At 54.1% G+C, this 14,499-nt stretch overlaps 1 protein-coding gene across 1 annotated transcript in view; it reads right to left on the minus strand.

Annotated features, from left to right (window-relative positions):
• Positions 1 to 3,340: 3,340 nt before the first annotated feature.
• KCNK9 (potassium two pore domain channel subfamily K member 9) overlaps positions 3,341 to 14,499 on the minus strand; it is a 75,904-nt gene continuing 64,745 nt past the window's right edge. The window contains exon 2 of the mRNA XM_072774631.1: positions 3,341 to 5,451. Within this exon, the coding sequence (XP_072630732.1) occupies positions 4,610 to 5,451 (842 nt within the window). The 3' untranslated portion in view covers positions 3,341 to 4,609. The remainder of the gene's footprint in view (positions 5,452 to 14,499) is intronic.

The raw sequence follows: 14,499 nt of genomic DNA on the forward strand, positions 1-14,499 counted from the left end.
AGGCCAAATGTCTTCATGGGTCAAATTCCTGAACCTCCCCCACCTCCACCCCATCCCATGTGTCGTGGGACCACAACAGAGGCCAGGGAGGGGAGAGGACTTCTGGGGGCCCAGGGAGGCAGGAGGCATGGCCCTACCAACCCTTCCTTGTCTGGGACCCCGGACACACCCCCAGGTAAGCCAGGACTCTGGAAGAAACTCCTGTTAGAGTCCTAGCCGCAGGCTCCCCAGGACAGGCCCCCTGTCTGCACCCCTTTTGGGGTGAAGCCACAGGCACTAGCGCACCTCAGAGGACGGTACCCCATCACACTAATAGAATGGACATGTTCCAGCACAGGCCTCAGACCTTGCACCTCTCTGGATGCCCGTAACTGGTAGCTTAATTAGGGCCGATTATTTTTAAAAACTGCAGAAAGAAACAGGGCCATGGACCTCAGCGGCAGGTGGTTTTTCTCCTCTGATCATTGTTTGCTCTCTCACCTCCCTCTCCGACTCCATGTGCACAGACAAATGAATGCCTCTAACCCGTTCTCTCCAGCTTCCAGCTGCTGGTGAGCGTTGCTAGGAATCGGGATCCGTGAGGCTTTCGGATCAAGTGAGGCAGAGAAAAGTGACCTCCTAGACCTCACTGTGGGCTTCTGAGCTGCTGTCCAGACATTCCCCCACTGAAGGCCCCGCGTGCAGAGAAGCTGCGGCGAGCCAAATTCTGCAGTCCCTCTCCCCTTTCTGTAGATGGGGTCTGAGCACCTGCAAAGGCGGGCCTCCCAGGCAGCAGTGTGGGTCCATCTGCTTCCTCTCCCAGGGCAAGGTTTCTGGGCTGCAAACGACCTGCTGTGCTCACGGCCAAGGGCAAGCGGCACCTCCCAATCAGTGATGCACGGCAGGAACACAACAGATGCTTCAGAGAGCACCAGGCAGCCCGCTGCACTGAAGGGTCTGCTGCCTGGGTTTCAAGACGGAGTGCTGTGGGTGGGAAGAAGAGACCCGACTCCAGCTTTGGGGCTAACCATGCACCTCAAAACCCAGACGGTGGGCTCACTTCTAGGTACACAAGAGTCCAACGGTCCCGTGGCACGATAGCACCTTCCAGCTGGCATGGGGGTGGTGAAAAAGGGAAGGTCTCTAGAAAGCACCCAGGCCTGTTTAGGATGATCCGTGCCACTGCCCACCTTCCTCCCATCTTTGGTGACGTGAATGGATGGAGATCCCTTAAGCTGGAAAACGTTCAAGTGGGAGTCCGAAAGCTCTTTAAGGACCTGTGAGGTATGCTGCTTTCTAGAACTGGGTGGCCAGGCACTCCCCTGGGATTCCGGTGGGCCGTGGCCCTGACTGAAGCTGAAATCTGTGTCCCAACAATCTAGAGTGACTTGTCCCCCTCACTGAGGGGTGCTGCCACCTACAAGAAGGGGGCTGAGAAACCGGACTGGGGAAAGAAGTCATCGGCTGTGCAAGGAGCGGAGACCTGGCCTGAGACATGGAGGGACCTGCGGGGTACAAGCAACAGCGGTGACCACACAGCCAGGAAGATGGCAGGTGGAGAATCACATGGGAAGACCGAGGGCCTGGCAGGCTAATCTGAGATTTTGGTGTTCCCCCTTCCTGGCCCCTTTGTCTCCTCCCCCAAAAGTGAGGGAGCTCAGGGAGGTGGACTCAGACTAAAGCTTCCTCTTGGCTTTTGAGGATTCTCCTGCTGACTAAGCCATCTCAGGGGGCCAGCTCTCTGGATGCAGATGCCCCAGCCCTATTTCATCAGGAGGAAGGGACCCTGGAGGCTGTCGATTCGCTGACACCCCATGAGAGCACCTTACTGGGGTGCGTGGAGGACTCCTTGGCTGGAGACCAGAGTTGGGAACCACCAGGGCCATCTGAGAAAAGGCGAGATATCCCAAAGGAAGCAAACCAAGGTTCACCACCGTGCCCTGAAGACCTCAAGCGTAAACAAGGATATTTAGCTTTGGAAGAGGAGACTCACTGACTGCCCTTAGGTGGGCTGAGCAGTAGCCAAGGACCGAGAACCAGGAGGGATCTGGGAGCATGAGGGTCTACATTGCTTCCAATGCTCAAGTTGGTGGTCATCACTGAACAGAAAGAACTTCACCCTACAATCCTTACTGCCATAAAGAACAGTCAATTCTGGAAATATAGAATATGGAATGTTTTTTTCCTGTCCCTGGAAACATTTAAACAGAAGGACACTTTACACAGCTATTTTAGTCAGGGAACCAGCCTCTGAATGAAGAAGGGCTGAGACTGGGCTCTTCTGACTCCTGGTGCACCCACTTGTGGGCAGAGAGAAGCAGGTGGCCTCAGCTGAAGGCTGAAGGCAGAGGCCACGGTGTGCTGGAGCCAGCTTCTCGGGCCAGGACCAGCTCTGCAACACTGAGCAAACCAGCCACCTTGTGCCTCAGTTTCCCTTACAGATCAAAGATTGTCATACACCCCATTTGAGGACAAATCTTACAAAGATGTTCATGAGAAACCTCACACCGATCGCAAGCATTCTCCTCCAAAGCAGGAGGCACTCTGCAAAGGTGGACTAGTATTTTCATACCTATGATCCCTCAATAATGAAGAATTTCTTCCACGAGGAAAAAAAAAAAATCTATTCTCTGGCCAGGTTTTAGAGCCCTAAAGTTTTTTTTGTTTTTGTTTTTAAATGAGTGAACCAAGACAACCGTGAAGGTTGAGAACCGTGGTTCTCGGACCCCTTTCCCAGGCCCTGTGTCCTGGATGCAGAGGCCACTGTCAACATGGGATGTGACACTACAGTGCCTGCCCCTCCAGAGGAGTCTGGACTGCTGTGTTTCACTCCAATGGCCCAAATGCTTGGGGCTGGTGGCATCTAGGTGGCTTATCCTCTCAGGAATCCCTCAGACCTCCTCTTTCTAGGCAGCGGATCCTCCACTCCGGGAGATCTCACGGGGGCTCCCGCTGCTCCTTCTGGGCCAAAGCCCTTTTCTATCCAAGAGTCATGACCATTCCCTTCATGAAAAAGACATGGGAAGGTGAGTGAATTCTAGAAAAGATAGGGGTGGTGACGAGCGAAGTTGAAGGTCCCCTCTGGGAATTTGGATTCCAGATTTTTCTTTATTCGGGTCACTGAAAAGACCCCCAGTGTGCCCAATTCTATAGACTTGCCCTCCCCTAGGAGATTAACAGGCCTTCCTTGTGGGTCGTCCAAAGGGACCACAGGGAGGAATTTCTCCACTTCTCAGGAAAGTTGTCCCCTGAGATTGACACGTTCCCAGCAGGCCAAGACACCGCTCCTTGCCTCTAAACGCTTCCTGAGACCAACACAGACTTGCCCTTATTTACAAATCAAATGCAATTAGAGACTGTCTTTCTTGAAATACGTATATATATTTTTTAAACAAGGAATGCCCTGTCATTTTTTATTAGGAAAATAAACCACATCCACCTAATACCCATTCTCATCCAAGCATCCCAAACCACAATTCTTATTTATGCAGGTAGACGCTGCACAAACCGCCACCACTACCACCACCGCTTCCATCCTTCTATAAATAAGAGGGAAGTAACAAAATACTCTGTGGTTCCAACAATTTTCCAGTTTCCCCTGACACTTCCAGTTGCACGGTAAATTGTTAGAACTGCAGATGATTAAAAATAAATCCTTTAATAAATTAATATTATTACTGGCTTTGGATTATTCCATTGCTAGTTTTGTTTTCTTGCGTTGATAATGCATACCAGTTTAACAAAGTGCATGCTTCTAAAAAATTTTTGAACTGGCAAGCTAAAATGATCCATGTCCTCTTTCCCACCCACCCCCCTAAAAAGAAGTTAATATAATTTAGAACCTAGCATTTAAAAAATATGGTCATGACACGTCTGGGAGAGAAGACCGCTTATGGAACATGCTTGGTTTGGCAGAATGATAAATCAAAAACCTCGTGGGTTTGGTTTTCCCCATTTTGTTTGGAAGCCGCTGAAAGCAGGTTATCAACAGAACTGTGTCATGGAAAAGAAAACCGTGAATACCTGATACTTTCCGTTTTGCCACACGGTGCACGCACACACACACACACACACGGAAGCACACGGGCATGTGTACTCCCTCACTCACACACAGTCCGTGCACGCACGCACACACACACACACAGCCACCCACCGCTTTGGGGAGGAGAGAGAGGAGTTAGGTCAGACAGCACGTGGGTGGGCACTCGCCGGCTGGCAGCCTGGTGTGCAACTTTGGGTTGGGTATCCTCTCAGCTCTGCCTGGTGGTCTCGGTCTCACACCTGTCCTGGGAAGGCCACCCCAGAGATGGGGCAGGCTGCGGAGAAATGTAAGGCATACTTCGCTGGGAAGGAAGGAAGAAATCCATGCTTCATGCTCAGACGCGAGTTTCAGAGGAGGACGGGCCTTTCTTTTTCCCTGTGGCCTGCTCTGTCTCGCCAGGAGGGGCGGGGAGGAAGGAAGGAAACCATGGGGTGGGGGGAGGGGAGGAAAAAAGGAAAGAAAATAATAGATAATGAGGACAACAGTAAAGGATACTAATAATAAGAAAGAACAAACGAGGTGGGCCAGTGGAACTCGAGGTCAAACAGGACAAGTGACTCTTTCTGCCTACGCCGCCCGCCCCGCACCCTAAATGGACTTCCGCCGTCTCATCAGCCTGTGGTTGTCGGTAAAGCTGTGTAACCCGGGGGAGATGGAGCTGATGGGGGACGGGAAGAGGCTGTTTTTCAATGTGCTTGGTGAGATCTCCTCGATCTTGTACGAGATGGAGTGGAAGTAGTGGGGGGCGAGCTTGGCGCTGAAGGAGTTCTGCTGGGCCACCGGGCGGCCTCCGTAATCCTGCGGGCGGTAGCAGGTGCAAGAGCACACGGACTGCAGGTCCGGGGCGTCCGCCTTGTACCGGGGCCGGCCCTGGCGTGCCTCCTCGGGGATGTGAATGACCATGCTGTTGCGGTTTCCGGCAAGGGACGCCCTCTCCTCGGCATCCCGCCGCTCGTCCTCGCTGTTCATGGTCAAGAACCTGAGGACCACCAGGTTGAGGAAGGCCCCGATGACAGTCAGCCCCACCAGGATATACATAAAGCTAAAGGCCACGTACAGTGGCTTCTTTTGCAGGGCGCCCTTGGTCTGCAGCGCCACGTAGTCCCCAAACCCAATGGTAGTCAACGTGATGAAGCAGTAGTAGTAGGCGTGAAAGAAGCTCCACTCCTCGCACTGGGAGAAGGCAGCCGCCCCGATGCACAGCGTCCCCATGCAGGAGAAGAAGCCCACGGTCACCATGTTCTCCATGGACACCTCCGTGTTGCGCATCCCGCAGCACTTCTTGATGCGCTTCAGCAAGTAGCGCACAAAGGTGTTCATCCGCTCGCCCAGGCTCTGGAACATGACCAGCGTCAGCGGGATGCCCAGCACCGCGTAGAACATGCAGAAGGCCTTGCCCGCGTCGGTGCCGGGGGCAGCGTGCCCATAACCTGAGGGGAGGGGTGAGAAAACAGGGAGAAGGAGTGAGGAGAGGTCCCCTGAGGTCTGGGGTGGGGTTGCACTTGGCATTTCAGGGAGGAAGGGGCTGGGGCAGGCCCATAACCCGGGAGGGAGAGCCAGTGAAGAAATGTCACTTGAGGTTGGGGTTGGGAAGGGAGTGCGGGCACTTCGATTGGGATGGAGGCTAGAGCATGCCTGCATCCTGGAGGGAGGAGGGAAAAGGAAGAATCAGGGAGGTGTCCTTTGAAATTTAGGGATGGGAGAGGTGCTCTTTGGGGCAGTTCAGAGGAGGGGGGCAGGGAGCATTTTGTTGTTTTTAGAGCAAAACAAAGTTTTTTTAAAAAGAAAAAGCAGCATCCTCACTAATAAGGCTGTGAGAGTAGTGAGGCCAAAGGACAAAATGAAGTATGGCCACTGTGGACCAACATTACTGTTGTAGACCAGGCTCTGGGCGGAGTCCTCATCCCACAGATCCTCACTCTGACCACCTAACAACCCTACAAACCAGGCATGATGAGTCTGATACAACAAGAACACTGAGCTCTGGTTACCTAACAGTAGGACACCTTGATTTCTTCAGAGGTGGGATTTGAACCCAGAGCTTTTGGGCACCAAGAACGAGGCTCAAAAGCAGAGAGTTTTGAATCCAGAGGAGTAACTGCACAGTGTAATACAAACACCAGGAGGGCAAAGACTTGTACCTGTTTTGTTCACTGCTGGATCCCCCACCCCTAGAGTAACACCTAGCCTGTAGAAGATTAATAAATGAAGGAATACGGTTGTGCCACTGTGTGACTCTGGGCTTCCCAGGAAAGAGGGAGCAAATAATCTTTCAAGAACCGTGCACGGGTAAGTGCTTTTGATACTCTTTGTGCAACTTCACAGCACGTCACTTCGTTAATCCCCTACATCCGTTGTGCAAAGCCGATTCTGTATTTCCTCGTGTTCAGAATGAGGATGGGGTGCTGAAAGGGTAAAGTTACCTGCCAGGTGCCATTCAGCTACTTGTTATTCATATCAGAGTCAGGATACGGTCTACACAATATGGCAGAAAGAACGCAAGACTCAGCAGGTTCAAGTTCTGAAACTAATACCGTCCAGAAAAAGGAAGAAAAAAAAAAAAAACCTGAATCATGGGCAGCATTTGGACTGAGAGCTTGGAGGATGAACACAGCCTTCCTACATCTCAAATCCCCCCCCTCAAAAATGGCTTCCCTGATGTTACCCTGAGCCGTATGCTCATGGGCTCCTAGTCCTTTCACCAGCTGTATTATCCAGGGCTGGGAGGGGTGGTCTGGTGCCCTGGTTTCTTCATCTGTTACATGGGATCATAATAATTTTCAGGTGGGATTGTGCAGACCTGCTGAGTCAGACAGCCCCTAGTACAGGGCCTGGTACTCAGTAGGGACCAACCAGACCCCCCAAGACCTCCCCTGCCCCCTGTCTCCCACAAGAAACATCATCTGACTGCTCAAGCTCACACCTCTCTACCAGGACTTTATCACTTATGGTCTATCTCCCTCCCCTGGCAGGAATTCATGCCATGTCCTACCTACCCCAGGGGTCATATTCTCAGTAGAGAAATGACACCATTTGTTTGCTTCCAGGATGCCTTGTGTTCATCCTCTCTGACCATCAATCCCACTGAACCAGTACTGAGCTCCAGCCCCTCAAAAACCCCATATTCTTTGCAAAAGAGGGAAAATGAAATGACAAAGTTGGAGTCAGGCCAGAAAGGATAGAATGGGGAAACCAAAGGCTGATGGGGAGAGCAACCAATCGAGAAATCCGACCTGAAGAAAGGCATCCCAGGAGCAAAAGAGAGAATAAGACCTAAAAACTCTGAAGAAATAGCCAAAATTAACCAAATTTGGTGAAAGACACAAGCTTATAGATTCCAGAATCCCAGGGACCTCCAAGTAGGATAAACACAAAGACCACCACACATCAAACTGCTGAAAACCAGAGAAAAATCTTGTAGGCAGCCAGAGAGAAACAAGACCTCACATAGAGAACACTTTTGAATACGTCTTCCTTCTAATCATGAACATTGGGAGCCTGAAAACACTAGAATAACATCTTTAAGGGGCTTAGAAAAAAAAAAAAAAAGACTGTTAACCTGGAATTGTCCATCCACAGGAAATATCCTTTAAGAATGAAGTCAAGATACATTTTTACATTAAAGAAAGCGTGTTACCAGTAGATCTACAGAGCATAATTACTAAAGGAAGTTCTTCCTAGAGGTAAATGATACCAGATGGAGACTTAGGTCTTCAGGAAAGAATGAAGCACGTCTCGGTAAACAAGTGGGTTTATATTTATACAAAATGCAGGGGTGGGAATCCCACTCTACCTCTAGATAGCTCACCTGCGTAGCTGACACAAAAGCCAGATGGATGGTGGGAAAACAGTAGACTGCTGGAGACTTACTAAGGCGGTAATATTAGTTAATGGCTCCGGATGGGATATATTTACTGGAGGAAGCCAACACAGCATTTGCTGAATCAAAAAAAAAAAAAATTGCACCTGGGGTGCCCAGATCCACCCATTCCTGTCAGCAGCAGTTTCCTCATGTGGCCCGGACAGCAGTACGTCTGCAGACCCCGTGTCGGGGCGTGTTGGGTTTCCGGCCATCTGTCACACTGCAGAATGGAAGGACTTCATCATTCCAACACCCCACGGTGTATCTCACCGCCACGTTACAGTGGGAACAGGCCTCAGTAAGAGTGTGGGAGACGAACGCCACCAACGTTCAGGGCCTTCCACATTAATGCATCTCCTAGGGCCCCGTGGTTTGGGCACAGGACTATTCCCACTACGGTGAGAGACAAGTTGCTGAACACGCAATGCTTCCGGGAAAGAGGCAGCCAGGCAGGCCATCATCGATTTCCCCAACCGGACGCACCCATCTCCACCCTGCTCTCTGGTTTCCAGTTAGTGGGTCAGGAGGTCAGAGGAAGGGAGGAAGGGGAGGACCTTGGTCACAGGCCGCCTCTGCCAGCAGGTTCACAGCATAAAGCTACTCTCTACACTTCCAGTAACTATTCCCAGCTCTCCATCACGGCTCGTCCAGAATGCCACGCCTTCCCTCCACCCGACCCACACTTTCCAGAAGAGTCTATAAATAGCCCACTGATTGAGAGTGCTGCTTCCTGCACAGGCCCTACTGATACGCTATGCGTAGTCTCCCCTGGATCTGCTCACCGTCTCTGCTGCTACAACGCTCCAGGCACCGTAGGTGGACAGGTCCACACACATCGTGTCTACGACCAGGTAATACATAAGCCATGTGTGTAATACACAGATGTAGCGTCTGCAGGTGCTCTGTGCAGAAGACGTATGGCCTACACTTGGAACCTCACGAACAGTATGTACGTGTGGGTCGGGGAACACCCGGACTTGGAACACGCAGGCACACACACCACAGATCTACCAGTACGTAAAAGCATACACGACATGCCCAGAGCAGACCCGCATTCACCAACAGACTTTGTCTCCGCAGACCGTGTGTGTGTGTGCATGCAGAGAACACTCAAGGCACAGGATGTGCACACATTTATGTATATGCTGCACGGATTGCACATATTTATGACTCACTAGGCTACACAGTATCTGCAAGCTACAGGTGTAAGATGAGAAAGAACAAAATGTGCATGTGCCAGATCGTGGAAAGCCTTCCTTCCTTCCCAAGGCAACAAGGTACAAATCTCCAATGTTCTCACAGAACCAGTGTACCAGCTCAGACTGTTTTTTTTTTTTCAAATGTGAATGAATGAATGAATGAATGCACTCTGGCTTCCCTGGGTTGGGAGCCATATTCACCAATTCTGACGACCTTTGCTCGTCATGGGGGACCCACAGGGACTGACTTCCCCCAAATCTCCCAAGGGGCTCCAGGCAGCCAGCCAGCCCATGGCCAGGGCCTCCCTCAGTGCCCGGCACAAGGGGGGGCCTTAGAGGCTGAGGGCATGGGTGTCAAGGCCACAGAGGACCCCCAGGCTGAGGGGGTCTGTTCTCCTTCTCTCATCCCCCAGCCCCCACTTGGGATCAGTCCTGGGAGCTCACGAGCTCCATCTCTGTCCCGGTTTTCCCTCTACGTCCCCAGGCTCCCCAGGCACCAGGGCCAGTTCCTCCTCCACCTCCCAGTCCCGCAGAGGCCACATAACCTCAGGAATCCCACAGAGGACTATACCGGTTGCCCTTCCACCACTGGAAATGAATAATTCATCCTTTTGGGAAAGCGATGTCTAAAAACAATTTATGCAGGGTTCAGGAGGCATGCACAGGGCACAGAAGAGATACTGAAACCAGGCTGTCCCGGATGGATGCCTCCGGGTGGCCGCCATGTGACCTCCGCGGAGTCCCTCCATTCACGGGCCCCATGTGGAGCAGGAGGCTGAGAAAGGGAGAGGCGGCCAGCCTGCAGCCGCCCTGCAAGACATGGGGCCACCCTTCCAAAGCCCCACTCTGAAAAGCTGTGAGGACTCTGCTCTGCCACTCTTGGGCTTCCCAGAAGGATGCCTCAGTGTCCCCATCTGTGAAATGGGGCCAAGGACAGGGAGCAGAGAGAGATGAAGCTGGAATGAGAAGCAGGGCCTCCCGCTGGAGCTGAGCCCCCACCCCAGGCTGGCATTCAGATGCTGGGTGCAGGCTTTCTAGCGCCCAGGTGCCCTTGCGGGTCCTCAGCCAGCTGGGCCTGGGCCTGACGGAAGGCCCCAGCAGCCTGCTCGCTCTGTGCCAGCTCCCACCCCCAAACCCAGAGTGGGGGCTGGGGGGCTTCCAGGGCAGCACCGCCCCCCCTCCCGACTGCGCTCCTCTCTCACCCATGGACACTGGCTTCCCTGCTGGAGTCACAGCTGAGGCCACCGTGGGCCGGGTCATTGCCCGGGGTCCTCTCCTCCCTCCTCCCACTGTCTCCTGGCCAGACCGTGGGCTCTAGGGACAGTACTGCCCACTCCTGACTCACCTCTGCGATCTCAGAGTACAGCACGGGGGAGGCACTCAGAACCTAGAGGGATGCATCACCGTGCAAATGATCTCTGGGTCCAGGCACCGCCTGGAAGCCCCGGCCAATCGCGAGGCCGCCGCAGCGGAGCCCAGGACACCAGCTCATCCAGTCTCCCTCCATGGCCCCTTCAGTATACTTAGCCCGCCTCCCTGACCTGTCCTAGGAGAGGCTTGCGGAGAAGAGGCCTGCATCCCCCGGCTGCGGCTAGGTAACAAGATGAGCAGGCTCCAGCCTTCCGGAGGCGAGAGACACAGGGAAGGAGCCTAATAAAACTAATCATTTCTGTTGGGTCTGGGGCTCCCTGAAGAACTAGCTGCGGCTAGAAGGCAGCCCTCCCTTGGAAGATGCCTCGTGCTCCTCCTTCCTCGCCGGCTGCTCCCAGACTTTCCAGAAGTTCACTAAATATGAGAAGTTTCCCAGACCTGGCTCCTCCACTGAGCAGCATTTCATTAAAGATGCTCTGAGTGTCCAGCAGACTCTGTCCACTGTGAAGAGTAAGTAAGGCAGCCGGGCACCGTAGGTCACAGACCAGCCTCGCTCCTGGCACGCCGGTGCTCAAGAGCTGTCTGTGGCTCCCTCTGGCTCCCTGGGGATCTAAGGCCCGTCAACAGCTGGCCTAAGTGACTTTCCCAGGCCTGCCTACCCAGCACTTCAAGGTTGGCAAGGCTTCCCTGCTGTGGGGTGCCCCTCCCCGAAGCCTGCCCTCATCGCCTGGCCAGAGGACAGTGACCTAGCTTTGAATTCCCATGCCAGGACACTGCAGCGGGGTGGACCAGGCTGGCCCTTGGGGACGCTGAGTGGTCACCCCCCTCCCCAGGCACCCTCATTCGGGTGAGCAGCAGCGGCCATCACAGCCAGGTGCTGGGGACCGACCAGCCCTGCACGGGGACGGAGGTGGCTACACAGGGACTGGGCAGTGGGACCTCGCTGCTGGAACAGGATGAAATATTTATAAAGGACACACAAGGATTTTGTGCCGATAGGAATTAAAATAGGCACACTTCCCATTAAAGAATGAGTCAGGGTGGCTTTGAGCAGGGAGGTGCCGGGGAGGGGAGCTGCCCTCGGCCCCTCGCGCTTCCTGGCCGGCTCCTCACTCGGTTGCACCGCAAGCATCCCACTCATCCACCCTCCCACGGCGCTGGCCTCGCTCGAGCCCCCGAACGAGCTCTGCGTGATTATTAAGACCCAGGTGTCTGCAAACACCAAAGAGGAAAATGACTCATGGGGTCTGTCGGGGACAGAGAGGCGGAGAGTGGGCAGGAAGGGTCTGCAGGAGGTCCCTTGGCAGCATCAGTAAGTCCTCAGGTCGGCGTCTGGCTCCGTCTGCCACCTGCCGACCGTGACCTGGGGAAGGCCGCCCAGACCCCCGAAGCCAGGGCTCGCTCTCCGCAACGGGGACTGCACGGCCAAGCAGTCCCTTCCAGATACGACAATGCTGCTCCACGTTCACCTGAGAGGGATGCCCCTTGTCGCACCCGCCCCGGGCAGGGCCGTCCCTCTTGCAGTGTCACACAACTGGGGGCCACCACACGGGCTTGGTTTCAACCCCCCGAGAGGGAACGATGCTGCTTGTAGGTTCTGACTGGGTTGCCAGCCACGCACTGAACCAACGAGTCCTTTTCTGCTCTTTTCTGCTGGGGTGTGACGTCCGGAGCCACTGAAGTCATTTCAGCACCACGAGGATGAGCACAACCTCGGAGAACTCCCTGACCCGAGAGACAGGATGTGTCGTTCCACCCCTGGGCCTGAGCCCAGCATCGAGTCAGCCCTACTCACGGTCCAGTCTGCTCCCCAGTAAGTCTTTTGGCCTCAGCCAGCGCTTTGACTGCAAGTGATTGACACTTACCCTGCTCTACACCTGACCACAAATCACCAAGAATAGTTTTGCACGGATAACACAGCCCTCCGCAATTCGCACGCCCCGCACCTGACGTGGCCTCTCTTACAAGCACCTCACATCCCTCTGCGGGGAGCCGGGTGGGTGGGGAAGGTGGCTGGGGCGGGGGGCACAATCTGGACCTCTGAAAAAGATGCACCCCAGCCCGGCCACAGGCAAAGGTGACCCAACCTCCTGATTTTTAAGGAGAAGCTAGAAATATGAATTTCTTTAAATGTGGAATCTAACTGATGTCTGATGAGGCATTTAATTTTTTTTAAAGATTTATTTATTTGAAGGGAGGGACGAGCAGAGGGGGATGGAAAAGCAGATTCCCCGCTAAGTAGGGAGCCCTCCGCTAAGTGGGGCTCGATCCCAAGACCCTGAGATCATGACCTGAGCCGAAGGTCACTGATGGAGCTGCCCAGGCGCCCCTCTGAGCCACCTGTGCCACATAAGATTTTATTTATTTATTCATGAGAGAGAGAGAGAGAGAGAGAGAGAGAGAGGCAGAGACCCAGGCAGAGGGAGGAGCAGGCTCCATGCAGGGAACCCGATGTGGGACTCGATCCTGGGTCTCCAGGGTCATGCCCTGGGCCAAAGGCGGCACTGAACCGCTGGGCCACCCGGGCTGCCCCTGTGCCACGTTTTAAAATGTCTAAACAAAATAGACCATCTGTTTGTCTAAAACAGAGGTCATGATGCTCCAGAAGTGGGGGAAAGGAGGAGAGGCGGGAAACGGGAGACGGGGGAACAAGTGAAGTTTTGAGAGCCCTGCCACATGCCACACGCCACTGCTCACCACCCTCCCTCCAGGGCCGAGTCCGCCGGGGCAGCAGACGCTGGCCATTCCACTTCACAGATGCACAAACCAAGGCAGCGAGAGGTGCCATCGTCCCTAGGGGCGCCTCCCCAAGTGGGCCGAAGCCAGCCCTGCCCCCCATACCCAAGTGGGCATGGTCTTCCTGGGTAGACTGAGGCCCCTCCTACAATCCCCGTGGGGAACTCTGCTCCAGAACACGCGAACCCACTTCACAGATGAGAACACTGAGACTCTCTACCCAGGGCCCCAGGCTGCCAAATCCCAAGCCCTCAGCCCTTCTTGGAGCCACGAGCAGAGGCCCCGGTGACTTGCTTATTCACGGGTTTGGCACCCTGTGTTCTGTGGAGGAAAATCAGCAGATTTAGGGTTTCACTGAATGAAAAGAACAATTCTCTCATAGGCTTTTAAAATTATTAATTTCCCAAATGGCTCCCTTTGGGTTTCCCTTCATCTTACGTCTAAAAATTTATTTTTGAACAACATACAAGTTCACAAGGCATGAATTTCCGATAAGAGCTCATGACGGGCCTCCCTGCCCTTCTGTCCGGTGTGAGGCTGGGCAGGCCAGACGCGGGGGGCTGGGTGTGGACCCCCGGGCGCCTGCACACTCAGCACGTCCACCTGCGCCCGCTCCCGCACCTCTGCCAAGTGGACATTTCATCTTCTCGCTGGTCTGTGGTCACCCCTCAGGGGCACCCCTCGGACCGCGGGTGCCCAGAAACCCCGGCCCAGGCTCTGCGGTGCCTCCTCCCAGCTCTGCGGCTGCGCCTCTGCCCCCCGGGTTCCTTCTCATTACGAGGAGCCAGTGCAACGAGCAGCATTATCCCAATTTATGAATGAGGACGCGGCCCGGGGAACCGTGTGTGCGTCCCCTCTAGTCCCCACAGTGGCCCTGCAAGGCGGGCATCAGGGAGCCCTCAGGGGTGCAGGTGCATCCCGGCGGCCCTGTCGCCGACCGCGTGCCCACTGGGACATCAGTAGAACAGCGAGAGGCGGGGTTTGCTTGGCAGCTTACTCTGCGCTCAGCACAGACCCAAGCCACGAAGAAATACATCTCCTTAAAAATTATTTTTAGCAGTTCTACTCCTAGGTCTGTAGCCCCAAGGGTTAACAATAAGTATTCAAATGCTTGTACACCCACGTTCACAACAGCCAAGAGGGAGAGACAACCCAAATGTTCGCCTGTGGATGAACGGACATGCAACGTGTGGGCCCGTCCTCCCTGCCGTGGAATATTACTCGGCCTCGAAGAGGGAGCGTATTCTGATACACAGAAGGAAAGATCGTGCAAAGGGAAAGACGCCAGATACCACGGACACATACCGCAG

The sequence above is a fragment of the Canis lupus genome, chromosome 14 (genome assembly GCF_048164855.1).
Source record: "Canis lupus baileyi chromosome 14, mCanLup2.hap1, whole genome shotgun sequence".
NCBI lineage: Eukaryota > Metazoa > Chordata > Mammalia > Carnivora > Canidae > Canis > Canis lupus.